This window comes from Vigna umbellata, chromosome 9, assembly GCF_029865625.1.
Source record: "Vigna umbellata cultivar VRB3 chromosome 9, Vumbellata_1.0, whole genome shotgun sequence".
Taxonomy (NCBI): domain Eukaryota; kingdom Viridiplantae; phylum Streptophyta; class Magnoliopsida; order Fabales; family Fabaceae; genus Vigna; species Vigna umbellata.
In genome coordinates this window covers 47,285,827-47,308,560 of record NC_142173.1, presented here as the reverse complement: position 1 = coordinate 47,308,560, position 22,734 = coordinate 47,285,827, and the positions used below count along the sequence as shown (strand labels likewise).

Genomic DNA, 22,734 nt, shown 5'->3' with positions numbered 1-22,734 from the left:
GTCTACCGCCAGACCATCAATAATAAGAATAATGTTTACTCCCAAAAGTTATGAAGAGGAGCCACGCGGAATCAGGACGACGGAGCCACCGCGCCAGCCGCGTGTCCCATGTAACATTCCACGATGCCTCTCCCTTCAGGTAATGGTTGGTCCGAATTGAAATCGCAATCACCTACGAAACACCACAAAACCCAGTTTTCATCAGCGCCTTCATCAACCATCTCCTTCAACATCATCGCGCCTCATCTTTGAGGCAACCATGAAACAATCACGGTCGTTCTCCACCTTTCGAGCAAGTCGTGAGCCTTAATCACAAATACTCCCAAATTAGAAACAGAAAGCCCCAAATCTGAGTTTGAATCAGACCACCGCGAAGACCAATCACCTTCATCGTTGGTGACGTTGCACGATGACCGACCGTGAGCTTGGCGGCGACCGGTGGCGTTGGTGGCACCTTGGCTCACGCCTCGCGGCGGCCGAGCTCGCACAAGAGGCGATTGACAGAGGAATGAGAGAGCTTCTCTCTCACGCGCGAAGAGAAGAAGGAGAAGGGAGGACCTGACACCATGGTCGGCGATGCCTCTGATGGTGAACAGCGGTGCTGGCGACGCCTTGGACCACGACTCGCGACGACCGATTGGGTGGAGGCTGAGGCGGACGTGCATGAGCGGAGGAGATGAGCGCTTATGGGGTTCCTCTGGTTCCCTTTTGGTTTCAAGTGGACAGATTCCAATTGGTCTGGTGGGAGAGGCGAAAAACCATAATAGGTTTCGGATTGGTAGAATGCAGTTGATTGTCTTCGTCTTCTCTAGGAGTCCAATTCCTCTTCTCCCACTGACCAAATCCCTAATTCTCTTTCTCTAATCTTATTTCAGTAAAAATGTTTTAATCTGAAGAATTTTACCCTCGGTTGAGGGAGAAAGGGTGTGTGTCTGGAGAGTGAGGGTTTGAGGGTGGAAGTTGGAAGGAAGCAGTTTGGGTGGAGGAGCGAAAGAGGTGAAAGGTAATCAGTGGTTGGAGGGAAGAAGAAGCACCATCGCCACGTGGATTTGATGATTATAAAACACATCACCCATTCAATTTAATGCACAATGTCACGCCATCAAAACATAAAATACAGCTCAGCTAAATTTAACGTGTTTGAGAACACTTAACGGTTAGGGTAAAATTGGCTCATTTTTACAAAAAAATATGACCCAATTGAGACAGTTGCAAAAATGAGGACACAACTGAGATCACCACACAAAATTGAGGACCAAGGGTTTAAACCAAAATATAACTATTTTTCCTTATTTGAAATGTTTATCTATAAAAAAAATTATAATTTTATTTCGATTAATAAATTATTCCAAAATCTAGTAACCCGGATCAAATTATCAAAATATCAATACGTGGAAAACACGTTTTTTTTTTATTTGACAATGTAAAATAAATAAGTCAATAGGATATTTTTTTTCAATTGATCCTACGCTGATAACAAAATCTTATAAAAGTTAAGGGAAAAAAAATCTATAGAATGAATAAAAACTTATTCTGTTGAAAATTTGATTATATGAGATTTAATCATATTATGAAAAAAGTATCGAGAGAATTAAAAAAATAGGTAAAAGATTCTCTCAGAACATGAATTAATACATATTATAAATTATGAAACTATATATAATATATTAAAAATGAAAATAATATAATATAATTATTATTATTAATACCACTAGTAAAAAATTGGGTTTTTACAGCGCACATTATGCCACGGTTCACCGGAAACCACAGCATAATGGTGCGCGGTGGCAGTTTTGTAAATAAATCGAAAACATATGCCGTGGTTCAGAGCGGAACCGCGGCATATACTCCAGTCAACCATCCCCTTTGACGCCACGTCTGAATAAAAAATTAAATAACAGAGTATATGTCGCGGTTCTCTGGAGAACCGCGGCCTATACCCATGCCAATTTATTGCAGGGGCTGACTGAGTCAGAGAATTTCAAAAGTTACAAGGGTATATGCCGCGGTTCCTCAGAGCAACCGCGGCATATACCTCAGTAACTTCTGAACTTCTCTGCCAGTCAGAGAATTTCAGAAGTTACAGGGGTATATGCCGCGGTTTCGCAGAACAACCGCGGCATATACCCCTGTTATCTACTAAAATTTCCCAAAAGGCAGTTGGGGAGACAGTTGTGTTCAGCACGTTACAGGGGTATAGGCCACGGTTCTAAGAGCAACCGCGACCTATTCTCCTACCTGAAATAAATTTAAAATGAATTTGAAATATTTCGGGGAATATACTGCGGTTGCCCGCTGAACCGTTGCATATAGTTTGAAAATAATTTCAAAAATGCCATTTAGGTTATTTTTTTTAATCAGTATATGCCGCGGTTGGTTGTGAAACCGCGGCATATACCCATATTATACAGCGGTTAAGTAGTGAACCGCGGTAGATTCCCCAGTTCAGAGTTAAAAAATAAAACTTGGAACAGTGTCGTCTTCTTCGCGTCGCCTCTCTATTTCGCGTTTTCTTCTCCCTGCCGACCACCCATCATCTCAGATACCTCGTTTTTCACCGTTTAAACTCAAAATTGTTCGGTTATTTCTCATTTTTGACGATAAGAAACAGTTTTAGCCGATCAAAATCGTTTGAAACGCCTGTCATTCCTCTCCGCTGCCATTTCGTTTTTTTTGCACCAAGCTTTTTCGCCGCCCCTGTTCCAGGTATTTATGCCCTTTTGCATTCTTAACATGATTTCTTCTTTAGTTTTTGCATAATAACAATTGCTATAGTTTTGGTAATGTATGAAATTACTATAGTTTTGGTAATGTATGGTATAGTTTTTGCTAAAATTTTGGTAATGCATGAATTCATATACACTAATTAAAATGAATTGTCTTTTGCAGAGATTCAAGACTACTACACCAGTTCCTGAGAAGTCACTATTATTCATTAGGAACGCTGCTGCGAAGTATATAATTAGATTATACAATAGCTCTTAGATTTAAACAATGCATTTGATTAGATTGAATTTTCTTAGACTTTGTACTTTATTTGATGTTGAAATACATTTGAACATGTGTTTGTTATGTTCAAATTGAATTTGTGTACATGTTTTTATATGCAGGTCTGTTTTTGTGGTAGTGGATATCACAAAAACAGACCTGCAATTTTAAAAAACTGCAGGGGAATATGCCGCGGTTCTAACCACAACCGCGGCATATAGTGTTTCGTTTTTTTTTTAAAACGAGACATATGGCCGCGGTTTTAACACTAACCGCGGCATATGCTTGAGTCTTTTGCCGCGGTTGAACCGCGGCATATAGTGGAAATTTTTTTTTTTTTTTAAAAATGGATTTAGGCAGCGGTTCCCTCGACAACTGTGGCATATTCCGCAACCTATATACCGCGGTCATAACCGCGGCCTAAAGTCTCTGACTTACTACCGCGGCTGAATATGCCGCGGTTCTTAAACCGCGACGTATAGTGAAAAATAACCGCGGTAAAATCTCCTCGCTGCACTAGTGTAGTACAACAATCTGTATATGTAATTTATACGCAATAATCTTTATGGGAAAAAACTTGTCATCTCTTTCTTGCAATAACATCTTTGACGTGAATACTATGCTCGAATAGAAGCATTCACCTTCTAAACAAGTTGCCATTATCTCTATATAATCGGAATGAAATTAAGTGTGAATTTTTAAGCAATGGCTAACGTCAGATGTGATTCCAACATAAAAGATCGATTAACTGTTGCATGGATATCACTTACAGACACAATCAGTTACCATATTAATTTGTGTTAGAAAATATTTTATTATCTTTAAAAGCATGAACTTTTGGTTTATTGTGTATCGTAGTGCAATAAATGCTTTAGAGCATCACGAATTTCATAATTCCCATCCGTGAATAAACCTCAAGTTTCTAAAATAACCATGACGATCAACGTTACTGTTTCATGACAAAGATATTTTTTTTTCTTCATAAAACTATGTTTGTTAATATAAAATAAAATTCTACGAAACAAGCCATACAGACATGAAGGGATTATCTGAAATCTCAAATAGTGTAGCCTAATGTATTCACAAGTAGAGTTTATGTTAAGCATCCAGTTTGACTGGGTTCCTAGGCCTCGAAAAGTACAATCAAATCAATATATTGGATGTCCATGGCTAAGATTTCACCGCTTTGTCATAGAGCTGCCCTCATGGCTCCTTTTGCAGCCTCTCGCCTCATTTCTGCAGCCTTGCCACTGCCCCTGAAGTACATGTATACTTGCTGCAAAGATATAAATTAAATATAAAGAAAGAAAGCAGTAAAGTCATAAGAATGCAACAAAGTAAATCTAGGATTATGGAAAACCTGAATAAGCCAAATGCTCAGCAGTGATTCAATGGTGAAAAATCCAAACCCAATGAAATACAATATCTGTAATTGAGCGCTTTTAGCGTCATTTAATCATGGAATATAATTGCCCCTCCCTTGTTAAAGAATAATAAAATGTAAGCAACAAAGTAACAACAGTGGTACATACCCCGAGCACTGTATTGCCGTCCAATACCTCAAATGCAGGTAGAATACCTCTGCCCACAACGTAACATCATATAACAACTGTTAATTCAAGTAAAAAAGCAACCACGATGCACAAGGAGCATATAGCAATAACATATAACTGATCAAAGTGGTATCTTAACAAAAACTAATTTTTAAATTTAAAAAAGAAATTAAAAAAATAATGTAGGATACTATCAATTGGGTGTAAAAAATTTCTAATGTCAAATACCCTTGTCCTAAATTAAAAGATTGTAGTTTAAGAAAGGAACTGACGTGAGAGATTTTCCTTTGAAGATAATTGGAGGAGCAATTGCAGCAAAAACGCAAAAGAGAATATGCACCTGTTTGGAAGGAACGGGAAAAATTGATAAGAACACTTCAAGAAACTGGAGCAAAAGAATGAGAACAAGTAGGAAGTATGTAAAACTTACCGAATAAGTCAAGAAAAACCAGCTAAACTTTAGAGCACTGTCCGTCCTGAAACAGAAGATGACCCAAAATTATTAAACACAACATTCTAATTTTGAGTGTTAATAATGAGAGAGGGGACAAACAAAGAATCAAGAACTTCTTATACTAAATGGCTATGATATACAGACTAGTAAGATTCAATATTTTTAGTTCTATACTTTATATACTATAAATACATTTTTGTTTATTTTAGTAGTGATGATACTTATTATTATTATTATTATTATAATAATGTATTATAACCATAATAAGTATTATTTTATTTTAGCTTTTACTTTAATGTGCTCTGTTTCACACATTAAACAAATTCATGAACCTTAATCCCAAAATTTGAAATCCATTAATGTTTAACCATTATGAGAAATTTCAAGTTATTTAGAGATAACATCGAAAGGAATGGCCTCCAAAGTAACAATCCTACTCTATCTTTTTGGCCTCCCTTCCACTGGACAAAACTAGGCTAAGGTATTCATTTTCATAATGTAAACATTGCATGCCCAAACATATTAGTTTCACAATGACAGAGTTGTCTTTTATTGGATTTAAAGTCTGCCTACAAATTCCCTAAATGTATGTATATGCTGCTGCTACAGAAAAAGTCTGATACTTCACTGTGGCCAAAAAGCTCATGTGAACCACATTAACAATTACTTTTTTAGTTTAGGAAAAGGCTAAATACATCTTGAACACCATGCAAAGCTAGAAGAATTGAAAATAGAAAACTACCTTGTAGCACGATAAAGAGGTCGATACCACATGACATACGATGCTGGCACACCGGCAATAAAGTATATGATAGCTAGAAACCAGAGTGAAAGACCTACAAGTCAAGCAAGACAAAACGAAGTTCGTGTAAACAACATTATTTCCTACTATGTTTAATGGTCCAATATCTAATTGCAAAGCAAACCTTCTCCTTTGATCCAAGCTACAGTAACTGCTACAATATTCCATAGAAGACATGCCATCAAACCTGTAGACAGTTAAAATGTTCAAAATGATGGTATGGACATTAAAGGTATATGTGTTGATGGAAGGATGTTATACCAGAAACTTTTTCATAAACAGGAATGTCATATTTGAGAGTGCTAATAGACTAAATGTTCACCAGTTACTCCATATAATTAAAGATATAAATAAGCTTTAAATAATTTCAATATCTATTTAATTATTTAATTCAGAATTTGTCTCCAATGGTCCTGATACTAATTATTATATGACTTTGAAACAATGGTCCCAGATACGATTGTGTTAACTAATTATGAGGAAACAAGAAGCTATGACTAAAACATAACCTTTGACAAAAAAAAGTTGTATAGACTTTAACATACCCAACCAAGTTGTAAATCCAACATACTGGATTGTTTGAAGATGTATTGGTATTTCTTTTGCAATGTCGTGATGAATGACGGGGAAAATAGGTGGCCAATTATTCTCCTCTATAACTATTCCAGCTGCAAAAAAACCAAAATCAAAGTGTAAGCCACCTAACTTCTGTTGGGTTCTGGAATATATAAATGAACTCAAAATACCTCGTGCTATAGCATCTTCCTTTCGTTTTAGCTCCTACAAAACATAATATCACGAGTTAATCAGCTAACTCAACATCTTGTAAGTGGCAAGTTAACTCATTGCGTAAGTCATTGATATATCACCTGTTCTCTTCTTTTCAACTCAGCCTCTCTGGCTTGGAGTTCCTTCTCCTTAGCTTTGAGGTCCTTATAAGATAACAATTTACACAATTAAAAATTTGGTCAGCAAAATTCATATAGCACAGTTTTTACATTTCTTTCAACATTTTCATAATATGGTGTACCTCTGAGGAATCGAGAGGAATGTCAACAGTTGCTGAACGATCATAAGGCTCAGGAGACAGGGGTGAAAGCTTTGCAGAAGCACTTCTTGAATTCTGATTTTTTTTGAAAAATAAAAACAAAGGTCACGATTTGATTATAAGTTAATATAATGGTAGTAATGACATGGAAGGAAGAACTTACTGTATTATAGAATACACCACCAACATAATTTGATTGCCCTGATGCTTTTTTATTAGCAGATCCCTCCTAATACATTATTGGAAGTACATAAATTTTTAGATGGTAAAATTATTATTATAGAATATAAAAAATTACCTTATCATATCTAAAGTATCTTAATTATGATTAGTTTCTTTATTTCTTCTACATCTTATGATTGGTCATTGTATTTGTTTTTATCGTTATTTATTTCTTAATTAACCCGTACTATGATTAATATCCTATCTGTTATTATTTATAAAAAGCTTTCAACTAATTCACTTCACACCTTTAATAAATCAATAAATTAGTTAAAAAACTGTATTGCTAATCTATAGTTATCATTGTTATATTTTTTTGTATGATGAAAAAAAACCTCTGTCTAATTTAAAATTGAAATTGTTGAGTGAAACTTTTATGTCAAATATTCATATTTTCCCATTAAATTAAGACAGAAAAACTTTATATTATTTAGTTCAGACATTTATAAATCTCTTTTAGTAAAATCGTGAAAATTAATTAATTTAAGAACAAATCAATTAATGCAACAATTGAAAACAAAGAATTTCATAAAAAAAAGACAACATATTTTTTCTTTCTTAAATACGAAAAGAGAGAGTATTCATAAAAAAGTACGAATAGAGAATAGCTTTACACATTTTACGAATATATCAATATATTGGCATATCTGCTAACGTCAATTCATTATTTCATTTTCTTTGGTTTTTTATTTTATTTTCTGAATACGAATAAGCATAACATAACAAAGCAATACGGAAATAATTCAAAAAACATTATGATTGAAAAAATCAGTAAATGAAAACTTTTTCTTAAATTCTAGTAACATTCTTTTGAAACTTTATTAAAACTTGGATTTCCATTATATGAGTATTTTTCATTTTTTCTACTAAGTGTTCAAAATAATTTAGTGGCACTAATTTGAAACAAAGCTTTAAGTAGAGTTGTCAACTTGATTCATGTTGTCAACTTAATCTATGGGCTAATCCAACTCACTCTTGAAAAAACTCCATTTTAAGAAGTCTACCCTCAAGTGTGGGACAAAATAAAAGTCCCCAACCCCCATAGTATTTTCTCAAATGAGTCAGGATTAAGGTAGTTTAATTTCACTACAAAATTTTAATTAACTTTTAGAAATAATATCATTTATATATATACATATAAAATTATATATTATATTAAATAATTTAATATGTTGTAATTTTATTATATTTAAATAAATATTTTTATAACATACTTATGTTATTAAATAAAATACGTATTTTTATATTTCTATATCATACTCATATATATAACAATTTTCATGTATAAAATAACATTTCATATTTTTTTCATATATCACGACCACATCAAATATTTAATAATTTTATTAATTGTTAATTTTTGTTAAAAAAAAACTCGCGTTATTATTTCTAACATTTCCTAACCAAATGTAGTCTTTGTAAAAAGAAATTCATGTTAAATAAATAAAATGACTTTTCTTTGTATTAATTAGATTTTAATTTATTTAAAATCAAATAAACATTTTAAAAGATATAAATGATATAAATGACTTGCTAAGAAGTTAATTTTGTTATATTGTGATAAATAATTGATTTTTATATATTATGTATGTTTTTTTATAACATTTTAATAATTTTTAATTTCTTTTAATTCTAGAAAGAAGAAAATCAAAGTGATTAGAAATTTAAACATAAAGATAGAAGTTTCATGTTAAAACATAATATAAAAAAAAATCAATAAAATTATATTTTAAAATTTTGATTTAAAGATAACATTTCATATCACTTTTTTTACATATGATGATAAATCATATAAGTGAATCAATCAACAAAAAGAATAATTGAAATATATATGTATGATTAAAAAAATTACAAGATAGAAAAATGATAAACCAATAAACTACATGCATGTTGAACAATTGAATTAATAACAACTAGCATAGAAAATGCATATAATATTTTAGTATTCGTTCTAATAGCAATACAAAATTTAGTGAATATTAAGAAATGATACATCATAAACCACTTAATATTGTAAATAATTTCTTGTTAATTTTGATAAAAATTCATTGAAAAAAAAAAGAAATTACTTACTTAAATATGTTTATATGAAAAATATACATGAAGTTTTTGCACATCAAAATTAAATAACTATCTTATATACTTTAAAAATATATTTAGTCAGTCAAAAAAAATTAAATATATTTAGTCAGTCAAAAATTTCATTATTCTATGTTGTTGCATAATTTTCCTATATAAGCAAGCAATCAAGTTTATTAAAATATTTTACAAAATCTATTTTATCTAATTAAAATGTTTGAATATAATTATTTGACAAATTAAAAGCACTTAGATTTGCAAAAAATTAGAAGCTAATTACATTTTTTTCTTCTTATATTCAAAATGAATATTTTTTCTAAAAGCAAAATAATGGGTTGGTCCTGAACCACATGACTTTTGTAGTCTTGTGAGTTTTTTCTATGAGAGCTTTTTAGCCATTTAGATTTTTTCTGGTCCTAATATTCTTGGATCAGGATCAAACCATGTAAGAAATACCAAAAGAAGATATATAACTTTTGAAATATTCATAAATTGTTTCCTAACAGATTGTAATATATTTTTTTTACCAAAAATAAAAATAATTTTTAAAATATACAGATATTTTCTCTATCTTTTATGTGTATTCTTTAAATTTTCTTTCAAAATAATATGGGCCAATTGAGTTCAGTTTAAATAATATTCTATCAAATGTGTTTAAGAAACCATACGTATAAATTAAATTCAATACTTAACTTTATACGTATGTGTGTGTATATATTAAAAATATTTTACATTTATGATTCACGCAATTGATAATTTTTTTCCGCAAATATGTATTTTACTTTAAAAAATAACTAATTACACAGACAACTAAAAACTAATATAATATTCTAGTTTTCTTTTATCAGCAGTCGGATATCATAATGTTAGGTTGGCAATTAGAAAATGGCGCGAATGTGGCGGCCACCGCAACGGAGAGGTTGCCATGGCATCACATACATACATCCACAATCTAAAACCTGCTCCGTAGAAACAGAGAGAATTAATGTGCCACAGAATTATTACATGTGGCGTCATTCATGAGCAACGTTTTGTTTTCAAGTTTCCGTTCTAAGATTTGATCGCTACACGAACAGAGTCTAAATTAACATTGAACAGTGTTCGAAACAATCGCATCAAAATCACTCCGTATAGCTACATTATGAATGCCATTCAATTTAGCAATGACACACGTATCAGATAATTGAAAGTCCTAATGTTATGGAGAAGCATGCAGAGAAGATGAAACAGCAAGTCAATTTATGTCAATTAATTAATTGAATGAGAGAAGAATGGATAAAAAGAGAATAGTTAGGGAAGAAACTTACGGCGAAGGGATTAACCTCATCTTCGGCGAAGGGATTGGTGTCGTAGTTACTCATGACAAACACGGATATCTAGACAGAGAGAGATGTAATAAAACTGAAGAGAGAAGAGATAGAAGAAAATGGATAAAAGATTCGGTGAGAAGAGAAATGAGAATAGCGTCGAAAAATGAGGGAATTAAGATATTTGTTGGTAGCCAAGGGAATAGAAATGAACGGTTTTTCTTTGCTTTACCATGTTTGTTTGTTGACGCCAAAGTTGAAAGAAAAGTGAAGAGGGACGGAGAGAAACTAGTGGGCGCGTTACCAACACAATAATGTCATACAAAAAATCACCGATGGAGAGGGAAAAATTTGCATGCATAATTTTGTCTTGCTATACCAGCGTCCCTTCATGCGATTTTTGTTTTCCGTTTTTGCCCCTTTCTTGTTTGAGTTTAGCCATATCAGATATGATTAATATTTTTGGACCCTTTGAAATGAGACGTTACACCTTTACAAGGTATTAGTTCTTGAGATGAAAGATAATTATTACATAGATAAGAAAAACATTCATTAAAATTAAAATACCTTGAATTTCAGTTCTACAACCTATAAATAAAATAAATACTCCAGTCCAAATTATTAGTTCTACAATTTTTTTAAACTACCTTTTGTATTTCTTATATATATATATATATATATATATATATATATATATATATATATATATCATTTTAAATTTTCATTTAGTCCCTCTAAACTTGAATAATAAGGACTAAAAAATTTTAAAGATAAAAAAGGATTAGAATAATATTTATAGAAATTAAAATAAAGAGCTTTTAGTTTTAAGGACGGAAAGTTAAAGGTTTTGTAATTATTGAGAGTTAGTAATTAGACATGGATGAAAGTAAGAGTTGTTTACAACTATATAATAATATGAATTAAAGAAAACATAATAGGTGTCCTACAATGTACTTATTTTATGATTGGTGAATTATTGTAAGTATTACTTTATCCTATTAATATTGATGGACAACCATCATATAAGATTGCAAAGTTTGAATGTGTACAATGAATAATATTTCTATATCAACACTACGGAATCTATCTTGAAACAAATGAGTTTAATTTAATTTCTAGTAACCTCCAACATAGTATGTTAAGAGAACTATTAACTAATAATAATAAATTAAGAGCTACCCATGAGTGGGAGGACTGACATGACATGCTACCATTCTCTGAAGCTGATTGGGCAAAACCTCCTTGCATGTGAATTTTGGAAAGGTTAGCACTTTGAATATGGAGGAAGACCCTCCTTGGTGACATGCAATCATGCATGAAATTCTTTGTAGATGTAATCATCTTCAAATATCACTACTTTCCATAATTATTTATTCATTTGATTCACTTTGCTGAGATTCCTTCCTGATCATATTTATCAAGTACAGGACAACTTCTGACATTGCTGGCCTAAATTCTGGCTCCGACTGCATAACATAAGGCCAAATCCAATTTCATGACAAAGAGATTCGTAAGCTAAGCGACACTTCTAAATTCAGAGAAAAAGAAGCTTACCTGAACACATCTAGAAATAATGTCTGCAAAATTTGACAATGATTTGGCAGGGTAATCTCCTTTTAGAGAAGGATCAACCATCTTTGATAATGCATCAATGTCATGCAGTTGTGGAATAGCCCACCTCACCAGAAACTGCTCCACTCGAGCTCGTGTTCTGTCCAAGATTTTCAGAATAGATGAAGTAACTCATAAATAGATGAAAATAGAAGCAGAAATACTTCAGTTATTGGCTCTCACTTGTCGTAGGACTGACGGCCTGTCAAAAGTTCTAACATAACCACTCCAAAGCTGTAAACATCACTCTGGTATGTGTAAATTCCTGACTCAAACTCTGGTGCTCCATAGCCATAAGCTGCTAGAAGTTGTCCTGAGAGCTGAAAATGCTTGGAATGTTATATAATGCAAATAACAATGTTTTTTACGCTATGCTAAGAACCATTGACATAATGCTTGCACGATACTTCACAGGAAATAGGCAAATCGAAGTTTACATTTCACAGGAAGCATGTTCATTTAGGATGATTTTGAAGTTTTCTTTTTGAGTGAAAATAACTGCCAATCTTATGGCTATAAGTTATCAATATTCATATGCCTATGCGAATTATTCAAATTCTCAGTTATTGCCTAGTCATGATGGAGGGGAGGGACCTTAAACAAAACATGAAATTACAATAATCAGCAATGATGCAGAGGCATATTTTTTACATTATGCAATGATTTCTTACCTGACTTACAAAACCTTTAGTTATTAATGGAGCCAAACCACAATCAGATAGACGAACAGAAACATCATCATCAAGGAGAATGTTAGCAGACTTGAAATTTCTGTGTACAACAGGTGGCTGACACTGCTCATGCAAGTACCTTGTCGGGAACAACATTACAGTGTTAGATTCAGAAGTAGCACATCAAAAGACATTATCGTCAATGGACATCTACTATAATGTTTTAGCAACTTAAACCTCAAAAGGTTCTACCATGTAATAGTGAACTGATCCCAAGTTTCTAGTAAAAAACTCCAGCATTAAATTAATTAACCCACTGAGAAATACATGACAATCCAGGCAAGAGAAATTAAATATAGAAACGGAAACATTCAAGTGACTATTTACAGAAAATTGACAGCTAGGGACAAATATTTTTCCCTAATGTCTAAACTTGATTATTGATTGACTTACTCTAAGGCTCTAGCTGCACCAAGTGCTATCCGGATACGAGCATTCCATGACAGTCTTGTTTTGAATTCATCATCTGAATGGAGTGCATCCTGCAATGAACCATTACTACAGTACTCATAAATAAGAAGCCTTTGACCATGTTCGGTACAGTATCCAATAAGCTCAACAATATTTGCATGCCGGATTCTGTCAATGTTGTTTATCAAATCAAGAAACTCATCATCTGTTTGGTCATTAGAAACTCTCTTGTCTAGTTTCTTCACAGCAAGTATCTAGCAATTCATATAATGAGAGTGAGTGTCAAAATTTGAGTACCAATCACCATATATATATATATATATATATATATATATATATATATATATATATATATATATATTAAATTTACAAGTGTTGGGGCAAATGAAACACAAATGGTGGAACTTGAATAAAAAAGCATTCAAACATAACAGTACTCAAACATGTGCCAAAACAAATATCACCTATCCAGATAAGACAACAGTAGCTACCTTACAATGATTAAAGTTTAGAAAGATAAATCATAAGCCACAACAATAAAGATGAAGAAGACAGGAACAACACACAAAAAGCTAGTGTCTACGACTTTTCATCAGTAGATTCCATAAACATCAATGCTATTAAGATGCAAAAGTCATACCTTTCCATCAGGAAGTTCTGCCTTATACACAGTCCCCAGCATTCCTAAACCTATAAGATTGTCTTGAGAAAAGCTATTTGTATATTGTTGTAGGGCTGCAATGGTGAAAGTTTTCGCAAAAGTGGGAGGAACTGGACTTTTTTTGGGAGGATTGAAGTTAGCCCCTTTGTGGAATGAGGTTGGTTCAACAATCACACTCTCAGTAGGGAGTGGTGGAGGTGGAGGAGGTACTGGTGGAGAAGGCATGGAATATACATCTAATGAACTCATATCTATCTCATGATCTAACAGCTTTGGGATTGTTCCCATTCTTTGTTCATTCTTCTCTTGCTCGCCTTGTAGCTTTGGAATTGCCCTCATTCTCCTTGCCTCCTCTTGATCCCCTTTCGGCCTCACAACAGCACCCTTTGGTACTATTAAGTTAAGTAAATAAAAGATCATTAGAAAGTGCAATGATTATATTAGTGAAATCCTCACAACAAAAAATTAAATAACAGAAACAAAATTAGAGAGACCAAAAGTTATATATATTTGCCTTTCTCAGTTTGACTAGGTGGTTGGACAAATCCCTCATATTCTCTAGGATTCTGTCTTTCACCTCCATATTTTCCCACTTGATGTTGCTTGGAACTTTTGTTAACCTGTTCTCTTCTACTACATCTTGGAACAAAGAGAAGAAGTCCCAGGACTACAATAACAAACATCAATATACTAGAAATAGATATCCAAACCACCCTCTTGGTATTCTTTTTCGATTTCACAGAATTTGATTCCTTTGCTGCAGTTGGTCCATCAGTAGGTTTAGTAGGTAAACGTCCAGATGATGGAGTCCCAGAAACCACAGTTCCTGATGGCGATACTGGCACTGGAGAATGAGGTGGACGTGCCGGGGTTATAGTAGCATTGACATTAATATTAAACAGGTTTCCATCATTTCTGCATAACAAAATCATCATCAGTTATTGAAGAACCAAAGTTACTCATGTATAATACTTTTTCGACATTATCACTCAAATTACTGATGTAACAGAAATCAATAAAGGAACAGAGAATAAAGGAAACTTTGATTAATACTTTTGTTGTAAACACACCCACAATTGCACATTTGAAGTTATATGTCTCAAAACCTTGACTTGAGACTTTTTCTTTATCTTAAATTATGTGTAGTTTCAATTGTCTGACTGTATAAGTGGAGGCAGCGCGACACCCAATTGTTTGCTATTCTGAATGCTTACAACACTGCACGTCTTGGTAATTAAAATGATCGCAAATATTTTCATGAAAATGAACTACAATTCACACAAGTCCGTGTCCATCTTCACATTTTTCAAACACAGGAAGCATCTTAATTGAGCATGGGAAAACAATACTTTAAGGTTTTCACCTGAAGTTAGGTATGCTTAACAGCTTCGGGGGTATGGGTCCAACAAACTGATTGTTCTCAACATTCCTGTTCAAACAGGGAAGAGTAGGCACAAATTTAAAAGAGAATAAACGCGATTAAAAAGTTAAAGATTCTATACAAATTCAAATGGTTCAAAATTTCTACAAACTGTATCAACAGTTCTTTAAATTAGTTGGTAAAAACAAATTAATCACTACATTTTCACCAAATGTGTTTTCAGTTCACATAAATTTTTTTTCTTCTGAATATTGGTTTCTATCATTTATTTAATTTGGATTTTGGCTCATGTCATTAAACAATAAGCTATTTGTCCAATATTTTTCATTTACTTAGATTTTAATCATTGTAATTTTTACTTACTAAGGTCCCTATTTTGTGAAGAAAGGATCATTAAACTTTCCCATTATTAAAGCACTGGTTTCTCAGGGATCAAAATCTTATGGCATGAAACTGCAAGAACTGATTTTTATTTTAACCAACCTAATATCATGCAAAATTTATAAGAAACGTGTTAAGAGAAGTACAAATCTCGCAGCGGAAGGTCTTGTAAAACATCCAGGGTCCCAGAGAGGTTATTGTTCTGTAAATGTCTGCAAATGAAGAAAAAGTTAGGTTGATTGACAGAGAACAGAGAAATACGTTAAAACGGTAATCTTTATTAAGGCAAGATACTCACACGCTGGTCAGAGCTGACAAGTTCTCCATAGATGGAGGCAATTCCCCACTTAAATTATTATTAGATAAATCTCTGCACAGCAGTTTATGGTTCACCAAATAAGTTTTATATTTAACGAAGCTAAAATGATCTCCATTCAAATTTACATGTTAGTATTTGAAGAATAATTCAATGAGTCCCTACAGATTGATCAATTGAGTAAGAGACTGAAATGCATCTGGTATTTCTCCTGTTAAAAGATTGTTGTTAAGAGACCTGAAAGGGGATGATTCAACATCATTTAGATAAATTTGCCTAACAGTTAACAACTATCATTAGAATTTGATAAAGAGAGAGAAAATGCAATAAACTCACATGTCAGTCAATTCAGCCAACATGGATAAAGAGGCTGGAATACTTCCAGTGAACTGGTTATCTGATAGAAAGCTGCAAAAGTACAAACCATCAATTTATTTTGCACAATGTGTTGGAAGAAATATATCACAAAATTTGTTACCACATACAAGTGTTGCAAAGTGACTGGCAAACTGGATGGAATACTTCCCCCAATGTGATTGTTGTTTAGAACTCTGCCCCATAAACATGAAAAAATCGGTAAAGGTAATGCAGGAGAAACAGTGGGGAAGAACGCCCACTGCAATACATGAACCGAGGAAATGCACTAAAGATGCAGACATACATTAACAGATGGACTTTTTCATGCCATGCACATGCCTGAGGACACCCAGAAAGATGGATGAAAAAGAAAACTACCAAGAGTGGAGCAGAGAGAGAGAGAGAGAGAGAGAGAGAGAGAGAGAGAGAGAGAGAGAGAGGTCTTTACATTGCTCTGATAGAAACAAAACTTCCTAAGCTGTCACCCAGTTCTCCTCCCAAGTTTGCACCATTCAGAGTTCTGTCATGAATGACAAAGAGCTACTGGTTATATATTCTGTGCATTTCAATCAATGTGAAGTAGAAGCAAGAGAAAGTGGTTACATACATTTCTTGAATTACTGAACCATTACATCGAACACCTTGCCACCCTTGTCCGCATGGGTCACCTCCACTAGGAACCCACCCAGGAAGAACAGGGTTGCCCAACGCAGTATATAAGTTATTTATTGCTGCAACTGCTCCAATTACAAAACTTTAACACTCTTAGGACGCACCACAGATAGATGAAATAAACAATCAAGAAATAATGTGTGCAAGTGTAAAAGAACAAAACATCACAATTCCACCCATGCCACATATTCAGTACCCATTGCACATTGGTTCAGATAAAGGCAGGATACTTCAAAAAAATTAGTCACGAGAAAGCGAGAAAGAATCACAACCTCAAGGTTACATAACTTTGATTTAAATGAGAAACCTTGAGCATGACACATAACAAAAGAGGCACAGAAGGATAATTATCAACCCAAAGCATGAATCTAGAGGGAAGTAGGTGACGACAAAAAGAAGATAGAATCGTTACCATCAGAGGGATCAGTGTCTGCATGTGAAAACTGGACTATGCAGATGAACAGAAATCCCAAAAGAACTTCGCCATGGATCTTCACTCCCTTGTACTGTGAGCCAGATCTCTCCTCACCCGTTCTTCCAAGCTCAATGTCAATCTTCTGCTCACTACTTGCCCTTGAAAGCAATCGTCTTACCATCCTCTTCTGGAAATTTAATCCCCCAAAAAATCTAAAACAAAGCCGTCATTTAAATAAAAAAAGTTAAAGTTGAGTAGAGTAATATAAAACATGAACACGAGGGATTAATCTGAGAAACAAAATGAACCTACGTAAGAGAGAAAGTGAACAAGCCTGGGAAGTAATGCTGAAAATCTCGAGATCAAAACCATAAACTAACAGATAAAATGAAGTTTAGTTTTGTAGAGTCAGTAAATAAACTTAAGAGCTAAGATTCATAGCTTATTTAGTAGTTTGAGTGGTGAACGTAAGCACTAAAGCTTTTGGCATATAGAATATAATAATGATCATTGTATATTAATTATAATGAAAGTGATTGAAAAATTGTGGCAAAAATCCCAATCTTTAGAAAAAGCTGGAAACAAGAGGAAAAGCTGCTCTGAGGGAATTCTATTCTGAAAAACAAACAATCATTTCTCTCTCTCTAAAAACTACAGAGAGGTCGAACGAGGGTGAGTGAGAGTGAGTGTGTTTGTGCTGTTCGAGTAGTGTCTTATTATCTGAATGGTGAAATTAGCGTTGCCACGCTCTCTGTGAACGCGTAGGGTTACTCTACCACGACATGCTGCCCATGTTTGATGTTTAATAATGGAGTGCTTATTATGTAGTTGTGCCTTGTCTTGTCCCCTTGTTACAACCAGTCAATTATTTGTCAAACAGCATTAGTTATGAACAACAGATACTACATCCATTGTGTTTTTGCTGCTTAGTGAGAAGAAAATTGGATGTGACAAAACACTTGTAATTAAGCAGAAAAATAAATTTTAATATTCACTTTAAATAGATAAAATATATTATATATTTCTTAATTAATAATTTTTAAATGTTTTTTAATGACTCTCTTTCATTCATCTTAATTAACATTAATTTTTTTTTCTATTTTATTATGTGGGGATGCTAATGTTAACGTTTGCAAGGTGATGGAGAGTGCAATCACATGCCATGGCTCCGCGTGAGTTTGATGTATTGGCCCACAGCACCAAATTTCTTAATTTTTTTTCTGAATATTCTTGGTAATTTTCAACTTACACAATTATTTCAGATATTATTGTTATTAGAAAAACTTAAATTTCTTTTAGAAATGTAACAATTTACATTGGGAGTTTAATGTTGCGTTTGGATATGGGATACTGTTCATATGTACAGAAGAGTGAGAGTCGATGTTGTTTGGATCAGGGAACTTATAACGATTTGTAAATGTTGATTTGTTCTTAGATGTCACTTAAGAAAGAGAAAGTTACGTCACAGAAATAAAATTATTCATTAGGTCCTTTGATTTTAAGTAAATTTGATGTTGGTTAAGTTTATGATGGAGAAATATGATTATTTTTTGCATGGACGGAGGTTCTAAAAGGATAAAAGCGACGAAGATGAAGGCTTGGAAATGGAGTTTGGGAATGAGATAATTAAATCTTTTAAAGAAAAAAATTTCAAACATTTGAACCAAATTGATTCTCCTCTTTTATCATAACCAGAAAATCAATTCACCTTTTCACGAAATCGAACACTTTTTATACAGAATTTATTTGCTTCTTGTATACATACGTATAAGAATTTATCCGCTTGTTATATAAATATACATATAAGAATCGATTTGGTTCTTAGTTATATATATAAAGGAATCGATGCCTTCTTTTATATATATATATATATATATATATATATATATATATATATATATATATATATATATATATATATATATAAATAATCTATTTTATTTTTTTTAATAATAATAATAATTTCATCCTTAACTTTTTTAAAATAATAATTTTAGTTTTGTCTTAATATAATTTTCACTAATTACATTTAAATTTATATCATATTTATCTTCAAAGATAAAATGACAATCATCTAATTTTATTCAATAAAATATTTTTTTTTAATTTCTCACACTCATCATATAGTACACAAATTTTTATAAACTTTCATCTCAAATCACATCATTTTTTTCCTTAATTCAAACAACATCATATTCACCTTGAAATTCACTTAAATCAACTTTTCCAAATCCTTCTCTAGATACAAACACAACATAAATGAGGTTGTCAAAAGGACTACAACTTTCCATTTAATAGTATAAAATTATTGAATAAAGCATTATAAAATTGATAAAACAAAACAGATATTTACATACATGTATGATATTAATACAGTTATCCACCATAATAACTATTGTAATATACATATCAACTATGATCATTTGAGTTTTTCAAAACAAAAATAATTCCTATACAAAACATCTATAGAAAAATATAAAACTACTTGGTCGAATCCTCACCTTCCATCAAAGGCTTATCAACATCTACCTCACAATTTACTCACACCATTAAGTGATCATTGCAAAAGAACAACAAAACACAAAAAAAAAATACATGGTAATTTAGTGAACAAAAGTATTTTCCTAAATTATTTAAAGTATGTCATATATAAACTAAACATATAAAAAATACAACATGTCACACATATACTCACACAAACAGTTGACATTAAATTCAATTATTCGTATGTCTTTGACATTGGTATTCACTATAGGCGTTGAAGTAGTATTACTCTATAGAGTCATAAACAAATGGATTATCATTCTACTACTTACAAAGTTAGTCTCTTTTGCGCTTAGGACAAAAAAATATTGTGGCAAAGACCTTCTATTAAGTTGAGTTATATCGAATCTTTTGAGTTCTAAAAATTAAGTTGAGTTATATTTTGAGTTTGAATAAAAATTAAGTTGAGTTATATCGAATCTTAAGAAAGTTAAGTTAAACTACTATGAACAAAAATTTGAAATGAATCATTACGAAAATGAGTTCTATTGGACTAAAGGTCGAGATAGATTAATTAGGAAAAAAATTGAGATAAGCTAACAATTTATTTGCATCAAACCATGTCAAATGTTGAGAAGAGTTGGTGTGGATCGAAGGTCAAGACAGGTTGTCATGGATCAAAGGTTAAGATAGACCGATCCAGGTCAAAAATCGAGATAGACTGGGTTGGGTCAAAGGTTAAGACATGTTAAGTCTGACTAAAGGTCGAGAAGGGTTAACCTAAATTAAAGGTTGAAATTGGTTGATTCATACTGAAGATCAAGACAGACTGATATAAGTCGAAGGTCGAAACAGGTCGAGCCAAAGGTTAGGATGGGCCAATCTAACCCAAAGGTCATGACAGGCCCGTCTGAGTGAAAAGTCGAGACGAGCGGGTCGGGCCACGATAGAAATTTGGATGAATTCGACCACAAGCAAAATTTGGTTGAATTCAACTGGGTCATCTATGACCATAATTCAGTTGAATTTGACTGCGTCATCTGTGGTCAAAATTCTTATAAAATTGACTTAGTCTGCCCTAGTCAAATTTCGGTTGAATTGGTCTAAGTGAAATTTGTCCAAAATTTGATACAATAGTCTTTGACTGAAATTCATTTGATAAATTCTAACCAAAATTTAACTGAATTTGATCGAATTGATCAAAATTTAGTTAAATACATTAGAGTTAAACCTAATAAATATTTGACTAAATATGATTAAATAAGTTCTAACTCGAATTTAACGAATTCAATTAAGTTGGCACCAACCGAAATTAGAACTAATTTTACCGAGTCTCTGGACAAAAATTTGACCGCATTCACTGTCAATTTACATGAATTGCAGATTTCTATTGATATATTTATGAATACAAATAAAAAATAGACTAAATGATTAGATTTCCTTAACTCTATATTCGAAAAAGTTATACAAGATCGAGAGAAGAAAAAAAAGTACTGCCATGTAATAAATATATCAACTAATTTATTTAATAAATATAAGACATGAAATAAATGTAAATAAAAAAAGGACAAACATGCTATTATTTTATTGTGTGAGATAAAATGGGTTGAAGAAAAGGAAGTTTAAATATTATGGTTATGGTATGAAAAAAAAAGAATGATAAAAGAACATCGAACTTGGTAAAAATGCACATCCAATAACCGCGTTAGTATTTTTATCCACCTCGACCCTAACTGTCATTCAACATACCAAATATGTGCGAATCAAGTGAATTTTAGGAAAACCATTTAAACAATTCATTCTACTTTATTTATTTAGTGCAATTCATCTAAATAGATAGGTAGTTATTTAGAAAAAAAATTATAAATTAATTAATTTGTTTAAACTTTTTCATCAATATTTTTTATAATTTAATATAATTTTTTATTAACCCAAAATTCATTTATGTAATAAAACATGAATAACTGTATCTTCTTATAATATTTCATATTTAATAAATTTAACAATTAGTTTTATCCTTTGGTTAATTAAATAATTTTAATTCAAGAAGTTAGTTATTAATTTTTAAGTTACAAACTAAACATTTAACTAAAATTAGTTTATCAACTCGAGATAAAAGTGTTAAAATAGATTTTAACATGTGAGTTGAGGTTAATTTTTTTTTAAATTATAAGTTACAAAAAGTGACTTGAATTCAATTGATTCATTTTTAACTTAATATCTGTCAGTCAAACCATCGTTAACATTTCAAATATTAGAATATGAATTAAGTTTTCCATGATTTTAAATGATTCAAATTAAATAGTTATTTAATCACTAATTAATTTTTAATTTTAATAATCTATATAGTTTTATTAAATTTATTTATAATTCTTATTTTAATACTAATAATAAAATAATGTAAATATTAGTAGAAGAGTAACCATGTCCATTGGCATGATGAAGAGGGATTAAAGGAACTAAAAAAGCCAACATTTTGGTTCCGAATTCCAATGAATGGAGAAAAAGGGGCAAAACAGAAGGAAACCAATGGGCATCTTTGACAACCGAGGCCATCGTGTTGGCTGTGACGCATATGTGTCTCCACCCTCACAACAAGACAAATTGCCCACTGCATTAAATCGAAACCTGTGCCTATGCTTCACTGAAGCTAATTATAAAAAAAATTAAGCTTAACTTTATTTAAGAAATTGTTTTTTTTTCTTAATTCTCATCATAAAGTATTTTTTAAATAAATTATCGTACCCGATTATACTTATAAAAATATTAGTAATTTAGATTTGTTTTTTATTAATCTTAACATAATCACTACCTTCGTACTATATTGTAATTTAATTTCTGTACACAGATTAAGAATAATA

The 22,734-nt window shown here is 32.1% G+C and overlaps 2 protein-coding genes across 4 annotated transcripts; both read right to left on the bottom strand.

Moving 5' to 3' along the window:
• Nucleotides 1-3,959: 3,959 nt before the first annotated feature.
• On the bottom strand, nucleotides 3,960-10,702 carry LOC124822715 (secretory carrier-associated membrane protein 1-like). Its single transcript, XM_047294753.2, has 12 exons — nucleotides 10,454-10,702; nucleotides 6,828-6,920; nucleotides 6,667-6,729; nucleotides 6,544-6,577; nucleotides 6,343-6,465; nucleotides 5,922-5,984; nucleotides 5,738-5,831; nucleotides 4,972-5,017; nucleotides 4,814-4,881; nucleotides 4,521-4,569; nucleotides 4,349-4,414; nucleotides 3,960-4,264 (listed from the first exon to the last, which is right to left on the bottom strand). Exons 1-12 carry the CDS (start codon nucleotides 10,505-10,507, stop codon nucleotides 4,178-4,180), a joined length of 840 nt encoding a protein of 279 aa, XP_047150709.1. The 5' UTR covers nucleotides 10,508-10,702; the 3' UTR covers nucleotides 3,960-4,177.
• Nucleotides 10,703-11,495: 793 nt separating this feature from the next.
• Nucleotides 11,496-18,080, bottom strand: LOC124822714 (protein STRUBBELIG-RECEPTOR FAMILY 3-like). Of its 3 annotated transcripts, none has more exons than XM_088098748.1 (17): nucleotides 17,702-18,080; nucleotides 17,387-17,601; nucleotides 16,910-17,039; nucleotides 16,751-16,822; nucleotides 16,431-16,496; nucleotides 16,282-16,353; nucleotides 16,111-16,182; nucleotides 15,928-15,999; nucleotides 15,776-15,841; nucleotides 15,231-15,296; nucleotides 14,382-14,782; nucleotides 13,847-14,259; nucleotides 13,189-13,277; nucleotides 12,736-12,874; nucleotides 12,248-12,384; nucleotides 12,008-12,164; nucleotides 11,496-11,919 (listed from the first exon to the last, which is right to left on the bottom strand). In XM_088098748.1, the coding sequence occupies exons 2-17, from the start codon at nucleotides 17,568-17,570 to the stop codon at nucleotides 11,824-11,826; spliced, it is 2,232 nt and encodes a 743-aa protein (XP_087954874.1). In that variant the 5' UTR covers nucleotides 17,571-17,601; nucleotides 17,702-18,080; the 3' UTR covers nucleotides 11,496-11,823. The 3 variants fall into 3 exon arrangements, with proteins under 3 accessions (XP_087954874.1, XP_087954875.1, XP_047150706.2); XM_088098749.1 differs by having other exon boundaries at nucleotides 13,189-13,460; nucleotides 17,387-17,576; XM_047294750.2 differs by having other exon boundaries at nucleotides 13,189-13,460; nucleotides 17,702-18,079.
• Between the last annotated feature and the right edge of the window lie 4,654 nt (nucleotides 18,081-22,734).